At 41.0% G+C, this 22,419-nt stretch overlaps 1 protein-coding gene across 1 annotated transcript in view; it reads right to left on the bottom strand.

The window, feature by feature from the left end:
• NECAP2 (NECAP endocytosis associated 2) overlaps positions 1 to 22,419 on the bottom strand; it is a 1,246,850-nt gene that overhangs the window by 543,022 nt on the left and 681,409 nt on the right. Inside the window, exon 5 of the mRNA XM_044061830.1 lies at positions 13,525 to 13,627. Coding sequence (XP_043917765.1) covers positions 13,525 to 13,627 — 103 coding nt within the window. The remainder of the gene's footprint in view (positions 1 to 13,524; positions 13,628 to 22,419) is intronic.

Genomic DNA, 22,419 nt, shown 5'->3' on the forward strand with positions numbered 1-22,419 from the left:
TCAAAGGTTGACTGTACAGTTTCTGGCTTCTATGAGGCGACGCTCGGTGGTGGCAGTGAGGAGCCAGTCGTCCAGATAGGGAAACACCCGGAATCCTAGACATCTCAAGTGAGACGCTACCACTGCCATGCATTTGGTGAATACCCTGGGGGCTGAGGTGAGCCCAAAGGGCAGGGCTCGAAATTGAAAGTGACTGGCTCCCAGCCGGAAGCGCAGGTGATCTCTGGACGTTCTGGCCATCTTGATGTGGTAGTACGCATCCTTGAGATCTATCGAGCACATCCAGTCATCCTTCTGCAAAAATGGAAGGATCGATTGAAGCGTGACCATCTGGAACTTTTCCTTCTTCACGAAGGTATTGAGATTGCTGAGATCCAAAATGGGTCTCCAGTCCCCTGTCTTTTGAACTAAAAAGAACCTTGAGTAAGTTCGGATCCTTTTTGGTCCACGGGACTGGCTGAATTACTTTTTTGAGCAGCTTTGAAATTTCTATTGCTGCTGGGCCTCGCATGAGCGGGTGGCACATCTGGAGACCTTCTTTGTTGGGGTGGAGTTGAAATAAAGGGTATTTTGTATCCTCTGGTTACAATGCTTTTTACCCAGGAGTCTGAGGTGAGAGTTAGCCAGGCCTGTGGGTATAAGCCAGCGACCCGACTGCCTCCAGAGCAGGACAGTGGGCCCCATTCAGGAGTGCTGGAAAGGCTTACCAGGGATAGTATCCTGTCGCCTTGGTTCTGGACCCCTCTGCCGCCCGAGGCGTCTTCCATGTCTGCCCCCTCTGCCTCTGGGGGGGGGTTCACTCTGTGTGGCCTGGAAAGATCCCAGAGTTCTACGGAACCACATTTTTCCGCCTCGTTGCCCTTTGGGGTATGGTCTAGATGGAGCAGGCGGACTTGACAGCAGACAGAGTCTTTCCTTCCTGCTCACACCGAGTTAATGTCTCTTTCACTTTGGGCAAAAAAGAGTGACACCATCAAAGGGGCGTTGGCGAAAGAAGACTTGAAGGCTTCCAAAGAGCACAGCCGCATCCAGGATTGTCTTCGTAGAGCAATCGCTGAAGCTGCTGACCCTACTGACCCTTCAGCCGTCACGAGATGAGCCTCATGGACGAGTTCACTACGGAGGTAAGGGTGTTAAGTTGTGCTGTTACCTTATCTGAAACAGCAGCATCTGTGTTACCCTGGAGGGTATCTCTCAGCTCCTTGATGAGATCCCTCTGTAGTCGTGTAAAATGTGTCAAATAGTTTAGCGAACGCATGGAAAAAGTCGCTGAACTAAAAACACGCTTCCCGTATCTGTCCATAGTCCTAGAATCTTTATTAGGAGGATGAACAGAAGAGGAAGACTCAGATATCTCCTTTTTAGTGGCTGCGGCCACCACCATAGCGTCAACCGGGACTCCTTTGGTGAGATAAGTCTTGTCCTGGGGAGCGGTAATAAATTTACTTGGTTTTCGAGGGACCGGTTCCACTGTGTCCGGTTTCTCCCACGCCCTTCGAGCAATCAAATCCATTAACTCATCGAAGGGCGGAGTAACCCAGGGGGTAGAAGGTTGAGCACCAAAATGCCTTCAGCAACACCGACTCGTCCTCAGTGGGGACTAGGGACTGCCAATCACCCCTCTGTTTTAATATCTCCAAGATGTCCGCAAATGAGACATCCTCGGAGGGGGATTTTGGGGACCCCTCTGACTCATCCAAGTCAGTGTCAGAAGTTAGAGATTCCTGTGGGGAATCCAAGTGCCTCCTCTTGCACAATCTTTTCCTCGGAAGCTCATCGGAGGGAGATTCCGGTGAGGCCTCCGAGGAACAGGGGGCATCCTCTAGGGATGGCTGAGACAATGGTGCTCCACTCTTTGGATGTGTCGTGGGAACAGAGAGCGGCTCCTTAAGGGAGGGAGAAGATGTGTCCGATGAAGTGGTTGTCTGTGTAGACAAAACCTTCCTCATAAGGTCAAAACCCCCCTGAACCTTGGGTCGAGGACTCCCCCGGTTCCGAAGAACATGGAAGAATCCGAGACACGGGGCCCATGGGTCTCGACCCCGAGGACGGAGCCGAACCGATCTGCGCCGAGGCCCCGAGAGGGAGAATCGGCACCGAAGGTCGATGCGACTCGGTCCTGGAACCAAGGAGAGATCGTCGACTCCACGACTCACCTATAGGTTCCGATGGAGTCGAGGTAAATGGTGCCGATCGTGCAATGGACGATTTCGGCACCGAGGGCTCCACTATCATCGGCTCATCCTCTTCCGGCTCCGAAGACTGGATGGGTCTCAAAGGAGGACCTGTTGGAGATAAGGGAAGGCCTTCTAGTTTCGACACCAATTGGGAGGAAACTGCAATCAATTTGGAAAGGGTCGTGTTCTCCATAAGTTTCTGCACGACATGATCCACATCAGTATCGGATAATGGTCTGGAAGATCGGGTCGAAGGGGCCGAAGAAGGCACCGACCGAAGAATAGACGGTGGCGGTAGTTCCGACACCGGTTCCAAGACCTGGGGCTCAGTGAGAGATAAACGTTCGACGCTCGGCCCCGAAGTCTGTGGAACCGGCGAACGAACTTTGGAAGATGTACTCTGAGCCGATGACATGGGCTCCAACATCTTCGACCCCTTCAAGAACTTAGAAGCCTGGTCAGACTTGTCCAAGGCCTCCTGGAAGGCAGGCTTAAGAAGTCCCCTGTCAATAAGTTTCCTGCGTCTATCTGTCATGGCCCTCCCACTGAAGGAATGGCAAATAGAGCAATCCTCTTGCAAGTGGAGAGGGCCAAGACAGTATACGCAGGAAGTGTGGTTGTCAGTGACGGACATTTTCTGTCCACACTGACACCTTTTAAAACCAGACTTGGCTTTTTCAGACATGTTAATTAAGGAAGAGAGAATTTAACACTAGCTAATATTAGGAAGAATTAAAGCTATAGGTTAAAGAAGGGTAGGCCCCAAAGGGAAACCTATAAAAAAACTAACTACAATATACACACACACACACTATAGGATAGAAAATAAAATATCAAAAAACTATAGGAGTATAAGAAATTTTGACAACAAAAAAGAAACTATCTTATCTGTCTAACAACAGTTTTCTCTGGTCCGAGCTCTCTGAACGATGTGACCCGTTGCAGCAGCAAACTAGATCTGAGTAATGGCAGGGAGGATTGTGGGATATAGCCTGGTCTCGAGCTTCTCTAAGATGCAGAGCTTTGCTATGCGGCTGACTCGGAGCCGAGGATCGGCTCCGAACCCGTGTGTAAGAACAAACGGCGAGATTGAACGCTCTCACATGGAGACATCCTCAGAGGGTGACTGTGGGGACCCTTCTGAATCCTCTAAGTCAGTACCTGATGTGATAGACTCAGGGGAGTTTATGTGTTTCCTCTTACAAGTTCTCTTCCGAGGGACCTCCTTGAAGGGATGCTCCGAGGAGGTTTCAGAAGAGAGGGTCTCACCAATTGGGGCATCCTGTGGCACTGGTTCTCTATGCTGGGGCTGGAGGGATGGTGTAGAGGTTGACACTGGCCCTTTTGGAGGAAGAGTAGCTGGAGTCGAGGATGAAGCAGACTCTGAGGAAAGCACACTCCTCATTACCTCGAAGGCACCATGATCCTGGGTTGAGACAGCCTCTGGCTCCAAGGAACCGGGAGACCTCCCCAGCACCAAGGAGGATGGTTCAGAGGTTGATGTGGCTGCTGAACTCACCTGCGCCAAAGCTCCGAGTGGGAGAGTCGGGTCCGACAAGGGTCTGATTCAACTCCCCACCCCACGCCCCCCGGAACCAACAAGGGAGTCTCGACCCCAAGATCAGTCGATGGACGACAACATCAATGAGATTGTAGTGGAGGTCAGCACCAAAACTCCAGGGATTGATCTCGGGTCCGACGGTTCCACCACCAGGACATCCAGGCACTCTGGCTCTGAACATGCCCGAGTCAGAGGAGGCACAGAAGGTAAAGCAGCTAATGAAGTCAGCTCCATGACCATCTGGGCTGGACTTGTGAGAATTTTTGCTAGGGCCAATGCACAAAGCCACCTTCTAACCACCCGCTCTACATCATCATCCGAAAGGCTCCTGGATGACCAAGAGGAATGAGTGGAGGACTTGTGGCTACCCGCCGCCGATTGCAATAAAGGAGACTGTGGCACTGAACAAACCAGATCCAAGGAAGGTGCCCGGCTCCTTTTTTGGCTCCGAGATGGTTCTGAAACTGCAGGTGAAACCGATGGAGACTTTTCCTTTTTGGAACAGATAGGCTTCAGATCCAAAGAATCCACTTTCTCATGTCTTTTCGACAGCTCGGAGGCTGGAGCCGAAGAAGTTTTGGATGACTTTTCTGAAGGTTTGGAGGCCTGAGTCCCTTCAAAAGCCGATTCAAAAGGCCCTTTTAACAATCTCCTGAGTATCAACTTGTTTTTCTGTTCTTGCAGGACCCTTGGCCTAAAACCATGGCAAACAGAACTGGGATCCTGCAGGTGGACAGCGCCCAAGCAATACACAAAACTACTGTGTCCATCTGTGAGCGACGGTTTTTGTGTGCAAGAATCACACTTCTTAAAACCGGACTGTTTAGTCTCTTTAGACATTCTGTTAAGTCACAATCAGCAAAACCTTCACAACCAGTAATGAAGTCACAAAATAGTAAATTTGTCATAAGTCCAAGAACACACAAAATGGATCAACAAAACTACAAAAACCCAAGTATACTTGAAAGAAAACCATGGTTTTTTTTTTTTTTTAATTTTTGGAGAAGGAAATTAGAAAGAAAAGGGTTAGACGAGAGTCTTGAATTTAAACTATGTACTCCTCTAACCTGAGGAGATGCCTCTAACTTAAACGGCAAAACCTAGATGTCAGAACAGGGAAAGGGGAGCCCCCTCCAACTAAAATGGGCTAAGTTAGAGAAAAAGGCGAAAAGGAATCCACTAACTTAAACGGACTCACTGAAAGGAGCAGCCACTAGAGAGAAGGCCTAAGAAAGCGACAGCCCACACAAAGTCAGCAACAAACAGCAAAAAAGCACTCAAAGATAAAGCTATCTAAAGAAATAATCCTGCCACTTTAAACTACTGAAAAAAACACACAAAAAGTTAAAGAAAATATTTTAACCTGAGCCAGCGAAAAAGCAATCCCGAAGCTGCAAGCGGCAAATGACATCTGGATAACAGTCGCTAGACATCTTGGGATAGGGTGTAGCATCCAGCCAGTGAAAGGTCTCGAGCTTTAGTATAGGCCGAGTAAGAATACAGTTATCCGGCATCTACCAATCCCCATGGGTGCCGGTTAACCAAGGGTTTACTGTAGTAGGAAAAGACTGATTCAGAGTTTACAAGGCAGTCAGTCCATGAGACAATCACTTTGTACCCAACACTCAACTAGGCTTTACTGTATTGAATGTTTAAATGTCATATTTTAAAGCTTAGAGGATTAAATAATGTTGCTTAAAAAAATATTGTAATGCTCATTAGATAATTTGCTTTCTATCTATTGCATAATTTCATGACATATGACTTAGATTTAGTATTCATGCCTTTTGAGGTTTGTTTTATGCTCTGAAACAGTTAGCTGAGACTCCGAGTGTGTTAATAAGTACTACACGGACACTGTGAAGTGAGTGTTTAACAGTTCCCAACTTCTATATAAAAGGACAGATACAAAGGTGTCACTACTGAAATTAGTAAGCATAGTTTTATTTTTGATGGTGCTGTAACAGACATTATTTATTTTAGTATGTTTCCAGATGGAACAGATTGGATTGTTATTACTAAAAAGGGCTTGTTATTTCTAGTGTGACGTTTGCTGGAGTTTGTTGTTAAAATCCATTCCAAGATGCTTAATTACATGTGACTATTTTTATGTCACTTTGTTTACACTCAGACTAACAGGCCAACAGTGAGATTACTAGCTTTGTTGCTAGTTTATGTTACAGTCACATAAGATTACATTTTTAGTGATCCAAGACAGAACATCCTCAGAAGCAGATTTTTTTTTTAATAAGTGAAATACAGTGTCCTGCTATGCATACTCATTAACGTAGATTAATGAGTATGCATACTCATTAACGTAGATTAATTTTCAGCATAGGTATTAAGATGTCAACGTTAATGTCATTGCTTGGCTTTTGCATGCAGTGTAAAGAAAAATTAAACTTTCTACAACAGAAATAGCAAAGCTTCCAGCCCTTTTATAGTTGTTATTTTATGTCAGAGCCAGGAGGTAATCTATTTTGTAAGGATGACTTACGTTCCTCTGAAAGCTGCTGTCTGGGGTCTTGAACAATATCCAGGTGTCAAGGTTTGCTACTTTGTTTTGAATATTTTGGGTGTTTATGTGATATAAATGTATTCATGTAGATTTATACTACAAATGGATGCTAGGGTTTATATTTTGTATGGAAGGTTATGGGATGTCCTGGGTTACAGTATATGTAATCACACAACAGAAGTAGGTTACATTTTCTCTTGTTGATGTCTGGGTATCAGAACTAAGGTTTGATTACACATGGGTTAGAAGAGAGTCAATTTTTGTCTTGTTGGCAAGTATTTTTATTATTATGAAGCTGTTTTTGTTACTAGATCTTTACTGCTATGTTTGAAGATGTGAGCTTATGCACTTGAGCAAGTATGTAACATGTAATAGCAAAACATTTACAGCATGTTTGCTTTGCCATTTTGTGAGTTTTGGCACTTTTCTTCAGTATAATGTGCAGGGTTTTAGAATTATTAATTGATGGCAAACTATATTATTTGAAAATACTATATGCTTCTATGATGATTGTCTTATTACATTTGTTAAAGCTATTAAAAGATTAATGTCTCTTTTCAGAGTATGGCTGATGAAAGTATGCTGGAGGAAACTAGCTGGGGAATGCGGTGCAAGTGGGAAACATTTGGGGACTCACTCAACCATCACTGAAAATACAACCACGCAGAAATAGTGAAAAGGAACACCAGACCAGGCAGGACTGTAGATTTGTGTTGAAATACAATTTAATTCTAGTGGTACGATCCAAATAAAATCACAAAGTGAACAATGTCACCAAGCAAAATAAATGTTAAGCGCTTTCACCTGGAGCACAACCAGGCTTCTTCAGAACAATTAGACATCCATTCAACCCTAATATAAATAGTATCATCAATTAACAACAATAATAAATGGCTATAAATCCTTAAAGACGTATTACCATTCATTTCGTTAAAAATTATAAAAATGTATGTTAAAAGTAAAACTGCATGTGTATATATGTAATACATTCTCTGAAAGTGCTACATAAACAAACACCTTTTTACTAACTTCATCTTCTCTCAAATCTATGTTATATAAAAAAATGTGTGTGTTAAGTAATATCTTAAATGTTGATGGTAAATTATATATGTATAGACCAACTTAATAGGAGTGTTACCAGTCCTTTATGGGGATATGTCTACCATAACTAACTATAATTTGGTTGCCCAGAGTTTCAGTACGCTGTTAATACTGATTTGATCATTAAGTCCCGGGGTCTTTCCTGTGTCTAACTTGAGCTGCCAATACAGCTCCCTGTATTCCAGTCTGGATTCCCAACAACCTCCTAGGGATCAACAACCACCTGCTCAAGTACAAAAAACTTAAATTTTCATATCTTTGCAAACTGTGTGTCTATAGAGTGCATTAGATTATTTGGCCCTAGACACATCGTATGTGTGTTCATAGACTCTCCTAAGTTGTCTCTCCTTTTTCCCCAATATAGAAACTGCAATATGTCTCACAAATCCCTATATACACCACCCCTTTGGACCCATAGTTGTAATACTTAGATGCTCTCAACCAAAATTTCCTAGATGGAATAAAAACTTCACCCTTTTCCATCATGTAGCTACACTGGTTACATGACCCACATTTGAAGGGCCCCTGTTTTCCATTTCCACTGAACAAGTTCCTGACCTCAGTCCTTTCAAATAATTCTTTCAAACTGGTGTCCCTCCTCCTCCTAAGAAAAGTGGGTCGCTTGGGGAGATAATTTTTGGTTTCTTCATTCACCCTTAAGATAGCCCAGTGTTTCTTCACTATGTCCAACTTGTGCATAAGTGTTGGAAAAGGTGTGAATGAATGCCCCTACATGTACCTCATCAACCCTGTCCAACTGTCCCTGTGTATTTCCCCCTAATCTCAAATTAGGGAAATATTTGATGTCCCGATTTATGATTACTTCCTTGCCAGTAAATCGATAAGTTGTTTGGGGTATCCCCTCTCCAAAAATAATTGGGTAAGAGTTTTTACAGCTTCCAAAAATATCCCAGTCTCACTGGTCATTCTCGATGCCCTGATAAGTTGACCCTTTATAATACCTTTCTTTTGATAATAAGGGAGCCCACTGTTGTAATGTAAATAAGAATTGGAGAATGTGCTCTTTCTAAACAATTCAAATTGAAAACACAAATTGGTGTAATCTTTATAAAGTCCAAATAATCTATACTTGATTTGGCAATGGTATGGGTAAATGCCAAAAAATCTGTTGAATTATTGATGTAACCTACAAATTCCATAAAAGTCACCAATGAACCTTCCCATAAAAGACAAATGTCATCAAGGTATCGAGTGTAGAAAGAAAGAAATCTGTTCCGGTCAGTGTTAAAAACAAAATTCCGTTCCCACTAATACAAAACACAATTCGCATAAAGGGGGGCACAGGCTGCCCCCATGGCAACCTCCTTCATCTGTTCGTAAAATTCACCATTGAAATGTATAAAATTGTTCTTCAGAATATCCATGAACTCCACAAACAAGTTTGTCGTGTTGCAGTCCAGGAAGTTGGAGTGGGGATACCCCAAACAGCTTATCGATTTACTGGCAAGGAAATAATCATGAATCGAGACATCAAATATTTCCCCGTGTTGGGATTAGGGGGAAATACACAGGGACAGTTGGACAGGGTTGATGAGGTACATGTAGGGGCATTCATTCACTCCTTTTCCAACACTTATCACCGGGCTATCTTAAGGGTGAATGAAGAAACTAAAAATGATCTCCCCGAGCGACCCACTTTTGTTAGGAGACACCCCAATTTGAAAGAATTATTTGAAAGGAATGAGGTCAGGAACTTGTTCAGTGGAAATGGAAAACAGGGGCCCTTCAAATGTGGGTCATGTAACCAGTGTAGCTACATGATGGAAAAGGGTGAAGTTTTTATTCCAGCTAGGAAGTTTTGGTTGAGAGCATCCACATATTATGACTATGGGTCCAAAGGGGTGGTGTATATAGGGATTTGTGAGACATGTTGCAGTTTCTATATTGGGAAAAAGGAGAGACAACTTAGGAGAGTCTATGAACACATATACGATGTGTCTAGGGCCAAAGAATATAATGCACTCTATAGACACAGTTTGCAAAGATATGAAAATTTAAGTTTTTTGTACTTGAGCAGGTGGCTGTTGATCCCTAGGAGGTTGTTGGGAATCCAGACTGGAATACAGGAAGCTGTATTGGCAGCTCATGTTAGACGCAGGAAAGACCCCGGGACTTAATGATCAAATCAATACTAACAGCGTACTGAAACTCAGGGCGGCCAAATTATAGTTAGTTATGGTAGACATATCCCCATAAAGGACTGGTAACACTCCTATTAAGTTGGTCTATACATATATAATTTACCATCAACATTTAAGATATTACTTAACACACATTTTTTTATGTAACACAGATTTGAGAGAAGATGAAGTTAGTAAAAGGGCGTTTGTTTATGTAGCACTTTCAGATAATGTATTACATATATACACATGCAGTTCTACTTTTAACATACATTTTTATAATTTTTAACGAAAGGAATGGTAATATGTCTTTAAGGATTTATAGCCATTTATTATTGTTGTTAATTGATGATACTATTTATATTAGGGTTAAATGAATGTCTAATTGTTCTGAAGAAGCCTGGTTGTGCTCCAGGTGAAAGTGCTTAACCTTTACTTTGCTTGGTGACATTGTTCACTTTGTAGTTTTATTAGGATCGTACCACTGGAATTAAACTGCATTTCAACACAAATCTACTGTCCTGCCTGGCCAGGCGTTCCTGTTCACTATCACTGAAAATACAAGTCAGTGGAGTGATTATAGCATGTTAGACAATGGAAACAATACTTATCACTAATTTTTGTCAATGTACTGTAAAAAAGTCCAATTTTAATTTACGTAGTACAAAACTGGGATGGTGAATACTGTGATACAGATTATAAAAAGCTGTTAATAGAGCTAGTATTACAAAGCTTTATGATTGACATACGTATAGGTGAAATAAAACATCTGCCAAATTACTAAATTCTTGGAGAGAAAACTCTAAATATAACCACAAAATTAACAACAAGATGATAGTGGGAGGGCTAAGAACAAAATTCTGAAAAGGTATGAGAAAAAGAAAAAAATAATTAAAAGGACTAAACTGGACAGAGTGAAGCCGTACATCTGCAACCATCTAAAGATTTCCATATACACAGTACAGCTAACCAAAAAAGATGCCAGTCACTGTTAGCCTCTTATATGTCCCTTTCTGTGACTGTACATTAAACTTTGCGGGAAAAATAAATATTTTAATCAGATTAGATTTCTGAGATCCATTAATCTATAATTTATACACAACTCAATATGTTGATAAATTATGACACAGTACAGAATGAATACCTCTTACATGCACCCATAGCTTTTCAGTTCTGTGCAGTTACAAAAATACAGAAAGCCAGTGACAGCAACCATGTAAAGTCAGACAACCAAAATTAGTGATACATGAAAAAAAAAAAAGAAAAGAAAAAAGTGCAGTATGGCCATCCAGCCAAAATTTAAACTTACTGAAAACTAACATGTCTCTTACCTTAAAGTGATTTGGTCATCAAATACTCCTTTGCATTACACTACGTACTTCAAGAAGTTCCAAACATTTCCACAACATTATAAAAGCTGTCTGGCAGCTAATTCTGCTGGTGGAAAAGCTTTTTATATCACTGCTGTCCCTACAATTATGTCACTGAACTTAAAAGTAAACTAACCTCAGTGATATCATGGTAGTGAAAGTGTGAAGCACACCCACAGACTTTAATGTGTGCACTGCAGATCAGGTACAGAAGTGCACCCATTACAGTTTATGGATACAATGCTCACTCTGCCTACAATGACATCAGGATGGACCACTAGTTTTATTTGAGCCATGGCTTACTAACATATTTACAAACTTTTTTATATATAAAAAAAAAAAAATAGCCCAAATAAACACTAAATTAAAATGTAGGTGCACTGCTGCACTTAACTCATTAGATGTAGTCATGCACTTATGACCAAATCACTTTAAATCTTACAAAAAATACATTTTAACATGCCTCTTACTTTGAATCTTACAAATGTTAAGGCAAAACAGAAACAATCTTGGCAGTACCATTGCGTGAACAGCCTCCGGAGGAAACACGTTATTATTATGACCAATTAATAATCACAAAATTGTATACTGAATACTGGAGATAGATTTGGGGGTAACAAAAGGAATAAGACAACTTCTGAGGTTTGATATAACTGTTCAAAGTTAGCTATAGAATAGGAAGATTAAAAATAGAAACAGTTCAATGTACAGCACACATAGTCTTCTGTACTACACATATGTAAAGCCACAGCCAAAAAAAACCTGATATAAGCAAGTGGTTAAACAGTGTTTAGAATAAGCTCAGGAAAGCATGCCCTTCTACGACAACATTCAGAACTGCATCATTGCCAAGAGCAGGCTCACAGTCTGAGCCAAGCATTATAACAATCTTAGCAGCAACAATATGTATAAAATTAAAAATAATATTAAGAAAAACAACAGAATGTGTACCTCGACAGATCAAGGATGACTCCACTGAGATTAAAAATGAAAAAAAAAAGTTCTAGAAGTGTGGCAGTTACTCTGCATACACAACATTTCTGGAAATAGAAAGGCAAAGACAGTCAGGGAAGACCGGAAAGCGCACTGACATTGAATCAGTTTTGCAAAAGTATATCAGCATGTTAACAGTGGAATTGGTCAGCTAATCTGCCAAAGAAACAGTTCTGCAAATTTGAATTAGGCCAGGTGTCACCAAAAATCAATTTACAGCCACTTCAGTAGTGTGCTTACAGCAGCTGAGATAGGTAAGTAGTGTTTTGCAATTTAACTTGTTGCTGAACTTGCTAATGTACTGTATAGAGGTCGGCAGCACTATGCAGGTTATGCAGAAACAGTTAAACAGTGGAGCTGGTATTACAAATTTTATGCCTGGTATCCATGTATGTGAGGCAGTCTATTCCTGTCGAGTACTAAGTTTCTTAGGAGAAAAATCTAAAACACAAAACAGCCATGTGGTAATAGCAAGGAACTAGGAGTGGACTTCTGAAGCTATTAGGAACAAAGGCAGGCTGCTAACACTGGACTAGATTGGGGGGGGGCTTGTACTATAACAGTTTAAAGAATTCCCTATACACAGTGCAGCAAGCCAAAACAGACAAACAAATGGTACAGTAACTGCTAGATTACAAAAGATAATTACGGACAGACACTTACACTGCATGTTAGTTATACAGACAATCGAAGGGGAGACTTCTGCTGCTCTTTAACTGCCTCTGTACTTTAGCTGTACATTACATTTCTATAGCAAAATGTTAACTGAAAACAAATAAGACAGCTTTGGAAACAATGAACTATATCTCTTTATCTAAACAATTTGAAATATGTCAGCAATAGACCTTGTAGAGCCCATACTGCAAACAATAAAACTCATTATTACAACTAACTTTATTTCTGTTTTTCATACTCATGCACTACATGACCCCAGCGGTAGTGCTGCGTTAGCGTTGTCACCTCACAGTAAGACGCTGTCCGGTTCGATTCTTAGCTAGAGCGTCTTCTGCGTGGAGACATGCGTGAATGGGTGTACCTTCGTTGAAGGTTGTGCATCAGGGCTGGTAACTCGGCAAGTAAAAATCAACTACCAATCATTAGCGGACCGGAGTTCCGCTGTGGCGACCCCTAACCGGGAAAAGCCAAAAGACTCAACAACATACTCATGCACTACAGGGCACAGACTACATATTTGCAGAAAAACAAAGAACTCATAAAAAGTGATGGCACAACTACAAAATAAATAAAATTGCAACAAGTCTCATGTGATACAGGATTATTGCTGCTACTTTTCTACTAAAATGCAACACTATGATGGATGGTAGTCAGAAATGTGATACACCAGTGACCAACTCCCTAAAGGACAATCACAAAAAGTGCAAGTGGTGTAACTGGTAGACTAAGTTGAAAACAGCTGCATTTTTAAAAATTACTTTCACTTTGAGATACAGTTTTCTTGGATTTAAGCAGTCGAGCAAGAATGGTGTAGGGTGCTATGTTTTGATATGCATCAGCAAGATTTGCTGTTTCTCTGTCACACTGCAATTCTGTGATCACACTTTCCACTGTTGCTCACTAGTATACCACACTTATGTTGTGTAATCCACTGGAACACTTTCCTTAACAGTACATGCTACAAAAATAATAACAGAACATATCTTACCCCAATGTTTATTTTGATAGTCTGACCCTCCTTGAAGCCAAGATCCAGTTTTGGCCCAGTGTCTAATGGCTGACTGGCAATTTCACTTTCTTTTTTAACCCATCTAAAAAAATAAAATAAAATAAAAACTCATAAATTTGTTCCTTAACTTATCTACTTGCATAAACTGGTTTAAGATTACAAAAGCAAACCCGTAAATGTGCGGCGTACAGAATGAAAGGATGAGAACTATTGTTACCCCGTCCATGAAAAATTACTGCAATCATTATGTAGTACTGGGCAGAATTCAACTGCTGAAGCTCACGAAGTATGGTGTCACACAATGGAAAAACAACCAAATGGTCTAAACATACATAGCCTGCTTGTAGGTACTATAAGAACAGATTGAGTTGTATGTGCACAACAATTACATTCTTCATGTTTCACAGAAACAGGCTACTACACAGCCACAGCATGACACAGTTCCCAATACATGCCTGTCCGTTGATCAATCTAGCTTATCTAAATAGCTATGCTAAAAGGAGTCAGCATGGACCAAAAGTAGACCATCTATACTCTCAGCCTGGGATGTAGTTTACAATAAAAACATTGCATCACAAACTAAAGCAGTATAAACATTGCATTACAATGTTGAAGAAAACAGTGTGTCCATATATATCACAAACTTAGAATGTTATGAGCAATGGTACCAGTTTCCAACAAGCAACACTGTATGACTAATTACTATTGAAAGGAAAATTATGTCCCTAAAGCATAACTTAGAACCTGAGAGAAGTAGCCATAGATATACAGTAAAAAAACACTAATGAAATAGACCGTCTGAGGTAAATGTTTAAAGATAAAGAAGAAGCATATAAATGGTTGTTTAGAGACACAGCAGGGTCAGAGTTAGACAGTAGTTCTGTATATACATATCTATGTATAAATACAACATGGGTAATTATGAAGCATCACCTAAGACTCCTTTGTAGGGTGGTGATTTCACCACAATAAACAGGACATGCTGGAGGGATAGATTCCTGTCCCAGAGACTTCCCATACTCTGGAACAGGCTACCCATCTATGTCGAGCAAAGTTCTTCATTAGCACTCTTCAAGAAAAATCTTGATGAGTGGATGGGAAAAAGGAAATACACCCTAAGGATCACTTCTGTGTCTTTGCTCGACAGTGGCACAGGAAAATAACTTTATTGGGTGGTGTAAGCCAGGGAACCTTGTTGGCTAGGCTTACGTAGGTCCTTGGGCCGACAGCCTAGTATCTACCTATGAACCTAAGAGGTGGTGGTTGCATACCCACATGTAGTGCTAAGTACAGCTAGATAGCATACACAGGGCTGAAGCAGTTGCAAGTTTTACATTTGAGGAGAAATTGTGTTGGGGTTGGACTTTGGAGTAGGGTAATGATTTCTGTGATGTATGGTGGAGAATTTGTTGGGAGTAGGGTTGTGATTTCTATGATGTATGGTGGAAGGGTCTGCCACAACGTAGGTGCAATAACAACTGTGTATGCCTGGCTGCTCTCAGATCAAGCAGGAGGTAGAGAAAAACAGCAGCCTGAGTGCTAAAATGCCTCAGGACTTTGCCAACAGAGAAAGGGCAGTTGAAGTCCTTAAAAAATAGAGTACTGTTAGGAAGCCATAACTTTAACACACTACATACAAAAGAAAGGGGGTGGAAGATGGGTGCAACTACAGCAGCAGCGATTTAACTGAACATCTACTGTTACAGCGAGTGCAACTTACACACTTGTACTATGTTCATCATAAAACACTTTCTGCAGAATCAGAGTCAGGGATGTAGTCAGAAGTAAAAGATGACCTGTCCCCTCCCCTATCATCTTTATCTAACAGAGAAATCTCTCATTTAGAGGGAGGTGGTCTGTTTTTTTTACCACCAATAACATTATTTTCTAAAGGTTTTAAAGTCTGTAATAACTCTTGAGCCAGAAAAATAAAACTGTCCCAGGTCAATAAGAACAGAGTTAAAAGCAGAAACATTGTTTCCATTTCTTCTTTCTAGAAAATCCCCTGAATGGGATTGACTCAAGGCTGGTATCTTATCCTGTGGAACAGGTCTCTTCCTTTGGCTACACAGGAATGTACCCTCTGCTAAAACTCCCACGACAGAAAAGTGGCTCTCCTATGCACACTAAAGATTGCTGAACAGCTGCAGAGTGCATGTCTAATCCCAGGTCGGTAGTGGCTGAAGAGATGACACCAGTGGGATCCAGGAGGAAAAAGGTGAGTGTTCCAGTGAACAACTAATGATCATAGCAGAGTCACCCACTAATGGCTGAGACACAGTCTGAACCCACAGTACAAGCAAGGGCTCCTGTTTAGATTTCTTTTTCTCAGTTATTGAGGAAGTACCACTGACTTGCTCCATTCTAAAGCTGAGAATGAAGCTTGAACGACAGTAAAGTGTTTGAAAGAGTTGGTAAAATAGTTGCATGTTCCCACAAAGTGTACAAAAACTCAAAAATAATTACCCCTTACAATACACAAATCCCTATAAAACACTCAAACAGGATCATAAGCAGCACACCCAACCTCAGAAATAGTGCATAAATCATTAACAAGCCATGTCCAGCCTGCCAGGAAAACTCATTAACTGGAGTTTCTGACAAAGTACTAAAAAGGAGCGCTATTTATGGGTTTTCTAAAGAGACCAGAACAATTTTAGTTAAGAGAAAAATATAAAAAATATAAGAAGGATCTCCTCAAAGAGAATTTATCTGCCCAGCAATAGAAGAAGAAAGCCAACTGCCAATTTCCTGAAGCCCAGAAGGAATGTTCTCAAGGGTGGCAAAAATACTGAAGTATTCTGGAATCTAGGATACAGTTTTCTGCACTGTCAAGCTCAATCTGATAGCAGTCTGGGCATGTGGGTGGAAGGAGCCCCTGAGCCAAGGGCTTTGGAAGACTGTCCAGCTGTTATATCCTTGGTAGGATATAACACAGACAGCTATAGGTGACTGCAGCAGTGATTTATGATAAACATTTGAGAACTTGTTGTCTGACCAACAGAGGTTAGTTGGGGGGAATCTTTGTAGTACTGGTGCAGAGCTTGACTGACTCCTGAGTGGGGGCAGAGGTCATGAGCCTAATGGCAAGAAGAGGGAGGAGTATCTTGGTGGAGCAGTTTTTTGGGTAGGAAGCCTAGTAAGAGGTCTGCCCCTACCTGTAATAGAAAATCATTTTCCTTTTGAGAGAGTGGTGCAGTCATTTTCATGTTAATAAGTGTTGGTTATGAAGTGGCAGATCCTGTTGGAAAGAGTTTGCAGGATTGCAGTGTTTCTTCTGGAAGCTGTGGTTAAAAGTGGTAGGCCATATTCGAGCTGTGCAAGTAATACTCCTTTTCCAATGCTGTCTCTGACTTTTGGGGAGAAAATTTGAAGCTATTTTTGTGCCTAAAACAGGTGGAAGTTGATTTCTGTCCATACCTTGTGTGTGTGTGTGTGTGTGTGTGTGTGTGTGTGTGTGTGTGTGCGTGAAATTAATGACGCAGATTCCAAAGTATCTAAAATGGGTAGTGGTTTCAATGAGATTGTTGAAACTGATCTTCCTTGCTCTACAATCTTGACCTACAAATTTCACTACTGATGTTATTTGGCTCAGCAACACCAATGTTAATGAATATAAACCAACTGTCAAAATAAACAAATAAAAAATTCTTCCAATACAAAATGGTGGCTACCTGGCATGCACTTGGACACAGGAATGAGAATGTGGGAATAAAACTGGCTATCAAGATGCAGTTAAATGGGAAGAAAAGACAAGTTGTCCTTTTCCACTGATATCTGCATAACTTTCATGTAGGTAGTATTTTCTTAAACAGATTAGTCACCACTGACCTTTATTTAAACAAGTCAGTTATTTACAAACATTCACTGTGTTACATTACAAAATATGCTGCTATACAGAGACTGTTACAGTGCAAAATTTAAAACCAGTGTGTACAATCACAAAGGAGCAGAAAAGCATAGCTGTATGCATATAGTCATATTAACTATAGATGTCAGAGTATGGACTGTGCTGCAGTGTATTCCTTACTCACGTGAATTAGCCAAAGATGAATGCCCTCCTTCTGGTTTGATGTCTACAGCTTTGTAGGTTTCTAGTGCTGGTATTTTCTTTCATCTTGAAGGGAAAACACCCATTCCATTTTCAGTTCATCTACGGTTGGAAGTTCAACAATCAAGTGTGACTCACTATGGTGGGGGAATGGCCCCTATGTCTGGGGACACAGAAAGTTCATTCCTCTACTTCCAGACGCCCTGAAGTACTGTGTCTAAGGCACTACTCAAGGGCTAGGGAGTCCCCTTGGAAACATAGTAGAGTACCAACCTGCAGACTGTGATGCATGTCCCCCCCCACACACACACACACTCGGCCACATGATTCAAAACTCTCTGGAAAAGAAAATATGGAGAAAGTAGACTGGGAGGAAATACAGTAGCAGTGACCCTATGTGAACATTTAGGTAATAATTTGCATAAAAACATAATATGCACAATGTTCATCTTATCAATCACAGTTGTAGTATAATTCCTTATCCACTGGATGTCTACTTAATTAGTAGCTGCCTCCATACGGAGAAAAGGTCATGACAATCCCTTAAATACAGCTATGGGGAAGCTTGCCTTGCTTCTTGATTTTTTTTAAATTTCTCAAAGTCTTTTGGGTTTCTAATACCATGACAGAATGGACCCCATTCCTAAGTCAAAGTATGATTAAAGTTCATGAAATTAGTATTGTTTCAATCTTTGATGTCAGCCAGTAGTGCTCTTCGCAGCACCCGCAATGTGCCCAGTAATTATTCCTTCTGCGGTTCATATGGAGTTGCATATATTGGTAACATATCTAAACACGACTGCAAATTCCTTTTTATAAGACCCGTTGCTCCTACTACTATTGGAACTGTCTGGGTATCTTTCTTCCACATAGCTCTCGTTTCTGCCTGCAGATCCCGACATTTTATGACTTTGTGTCTCCCTGTATGCAAGACACTGTAGTCACTGGTTGTGGCAATGTCAATGATCAATGCTACTCGTCTTCTTTTCTTGGACCACTATATCTGGTTTTCTAGCATCTATCTTTTGAACTGTTATTAATGGATGATCCCATGTAATATAGACCATTTTCTATGATGCATTGTGGCTCATGTTTCCAGTGTTTTTCGGCCACTTCAATACCATAATGTTCGCACAATCCCCAGTGCAACAGTCTCACCATATTATTATGCCTTTCAGTATACAGTCCTTCTGTCACTAGTATGTCTCAACCAGCAAAGAGGTGTGCAACTGTTTCCAATTTGGTTTTACAAAACCTGCATTTGTCTGTTTCTCCCATATGTTCAATGGACTTTATAAACCAACGTGTATGTAGCCCACTATCTTGGGCCGCCAATATTAAACTTTCATCTCTTGGTTTGAATTCGCCTCTCCTTAACCATTCCTCTGTTTGTTCCTGATCAACATGAGGTTCTTCCACAAGTTTTCTACACTTGCAATTATATTTATGCTTTTTCCACATTTCTTGCCTTCTCATCTGATCCTTCACCTTATATTCTTTCTTTTGTTTTTTGGCACATTCAGTTGCTGCCTGATTTTTATATACTTCTGGTTTAATTTCCATTCCTGCTTGACGCCGATAAGCTTCTGCTAGATTCAGCAGAGAAGTCATCTTAAATTTATTCTCCTAATGTTTCAAAACTTTCACTACATTTGGGTCTTGTGAGGTCAGCAGATGTGTGGAGTCCAATGATTGCAGATCTATACATTTAATCAATTTCAAGGAGGCCCATCCTTTCTTTGGAACGCGGAATATATAATCTTGGTATGCACTGACTTTTATAAAACATTTGGTGAGCATGAAGTATCCTTCTTGTTTTCCTATCTAATCTATCCAACACGTTTTGAGGCTAGTCAATCACTCCAAAACTGGAAGTTAGGACAGGAAGAGCAAATTGGTTTACAGCTTGGATTTTGTTCCTAGATGTCAGTGCTGCTTTCAGGATTAATTTAAGTCTTCTGAAATATTCCTTACCAAGTTTTATTTGCATTTGTTCATGTTTTACTGTTGCTCCTTCATCAATTCCCAAATATTTATTCACTACTTCTTGCTCAAGTTCTTTTGTATCACATTCTTGTCCCAAACTGATGTTTTCCTGGCGTTGCAGTTTTCCCGCTTTAAAGAGTGCTTTTGCACATTTATCAAGACAAAATTACATTCTTGTATCATCTGAAAAAGTTTTGACAACTTGCAGTTGTGCTTTCAGTTCCTCATCTGATGAGCTATAAAGTTTTAAATCATCGACAAAGAGAAGGTTAGAAGTCTTTACATGTTTTCTAGGAGCCAGATTATAGCTATGGCCTAAGCTGTTGAGTAAACAGCTTAATGGGTTAAGGGCAAGGCAGAACAGTAACGGTGACAGAGAGTCACCCTGGAATATCCCCTTTGAATTTTTATCCCTGGGATAACAATTTGTCCTTTATCATGGCTTAATTGCAAAGTGGTCTGCCACTGTTTCATGCATCGTGATGTTCTTGGAGGAGAAAAAAAAATGTGCATTCTTCACCAATGTCACTGCAGCAGAAATCCTCTAAGCTGATACAATCTACAGATGTCTGCTGCAATTACAGATGGTTGTGGAATGAGCACTAACTGAACCCCTTTACGTGTTCCACTGTTTTCCTAACAAATAGTGAATGCATTTTACTCACCATTTGATTACTGTCTGCTTCATCAAAATGCCCAATGAAGGCAACAAAACCGCTCAGACTTCCCAAATTAGATCTTGCCAGGCTGTATCAAAGCTGATTTTCAGTATTCAAAAAATGCAAGATCTGTTCTCCTTTATTCTGAGGGTTGGGATAAAAGACTGGAAGCCGAATAGTTTTAAGCTTCTGTTGGGAGCCAAAAGCACTGTGGTGGTAGCCCAAGAATGAATCACCGAGGAACCCTAACAGAGAAGGAACCACAGTCAGTTTGTACAGTACTAGCTTGCAGTATAATGATTCTGTTAGCGAGGTAATTCCTCAACCAGTGTACAGTGTTATCTCCAAAGCCTAAAGCAGCTGATTTGTGAAGGAGAATCATTCCCCTAGGTACAGCAGCAGTCACTGAGGCTGAAGACTGATTCACATGCGGTCTACATATGCTAGGCAGGCCACATTCCTTGGAAAAACTATGGCAGAGGTTAATTCCAGAAGAAGGGTGAACATCTAACCCACAGGTGAAGAATCCTAATCCAAGGAACAGGAGGCGGCTCATCCTACCAATGAGAAAGGCAGAAAGCCTTAAAGTATCTGAATCTTTTACAGCCTCCTCTATCAGGACAGCAGTATCTCCCGGGTGAAAGGTCCATCTAACAGTCTTAAAATATAAAGGCTGGATATATGCCGCAGCTTCCTCAAGACCGGAGTCCAGCCTGCAGGTCTTGATTATGGTACTCAAGGTCTAGATAAATGCACCTAGCTAAAGTCTAACATTATGTGCTTTTGAAGGGTTCAGGACAGGTAGGGATGCTCAAGTTACAGACCATAGGAATGGCTGCAGACAAACAACACCTCTGTGGGTCCTCCTGTGGAGATTTTGTATTAAAAGCAGTGCAGTGCTCCTCAGACAAAGGAGGCACTTCAAATGGAAGTCTTTTGGTGAAAATTGTCCTTCTCAGGCACATTTGTTTAATTTTTTCCTGGGATGTCAACAACCTTGAAACAAGACAATATAACAAGTCAAGGTTTAAAAATCAACATACTGAATAAAAGAGTCAAATCTCATTAATAACATAATGAATAAACAGATTCCTAAATGTGTATTTATCAGTCCTGAAGTCACCTGGTAGGGATAAATACATGAAGGATGACAGACTGAGCTGAAGAATCCAGAACTGGCATTGATTACTTCATACTTGGAACTGTAAACACTTCATGAATTCCCTGGTGATCTTAACAAGAGGGTAGGCATCCTGGAGATTCAAACAGCACATCCAGTCTCTTTCAGATGAAAAAGGGAAGAAATGACTGTACCATGACCAGCCAAAATGCTTCTTTCAGGATGAAGGAATTTAGGTCACAAGAAAAGCCTTTACGGTCAGATGGACCTCTAATAGGCCTACTTTCTGTAATAAGTTTGATATCTCCTGTATTGTCACTTGTTTCTCACAGGTGGGACATTTGGCAAAGGTAAAGAGGAGGCCTGGAGAGGATCAACAAAGAGGAACAATTAAAGTCTAGATTTTACTTCACTGACTCGCATGTCCCTGGTTATCAACTTCTGTGTAGACAAGTGGCATGAAAAAGTTATATCTGATGGCCTCGAGTGACACAGTCTGGTATGTCCTTAGAAATGCTGTTGTCTGCCTAGTACTGCTCTTATACTTATATATTACATACATACATGTCACATACCCACACACACCCTCACAAACAAAGACACACACACAAACATACATACACACAGTGGTTTGCTCACTGAGGGAAAAACTTCCTGGGAAATGACATACATAGACCACTTAGCAGGTAGCAGTTGAGCCTGATAGATCTGACCTCAAAGGAAATGTGACTGGCAACTAAGAAGCCCACCGCTGGACCTTCAAACCCTTCTGAAAAATTAAGTAAAAACAAGTCTCCCCTGTCTTCTGATGCACCAAAAAACAGATCTGTTGTATGAACAGTGACCCCTTGAGGAAGGGAGGCCAGAAAGACCATCAATATGAGACTGCCAAAACTTCTTGCTTTTAGGACTCCTTCCTGGAAACTAGTCCACAGATACTACTATTCAGTAGTCATCTGCAGCTAGTTGTGGGCTGCCTAAAAAGGTCATGCTAGTCTCTCTGCTTCTAACTAAAAAAAAAAGACTGCTCAGGGTGCTGTTTACCACCCACAGCAGTT

Source organism: Protopterus annectens, chromosome 2.part0, assembly GCF_019279795.1.
Source record: "Protopterus annectens isolate FY-2018-M chromosome 2.part0, PAN1.0, whole genome shotgun sequence".
Classification (NCBI taxonomy): domain Eukaryota; kingdom Metazoa; phylum Chordata; order Ceratodontiformes; family Protopteridae; genus Protopterus; species Protopterus annectens.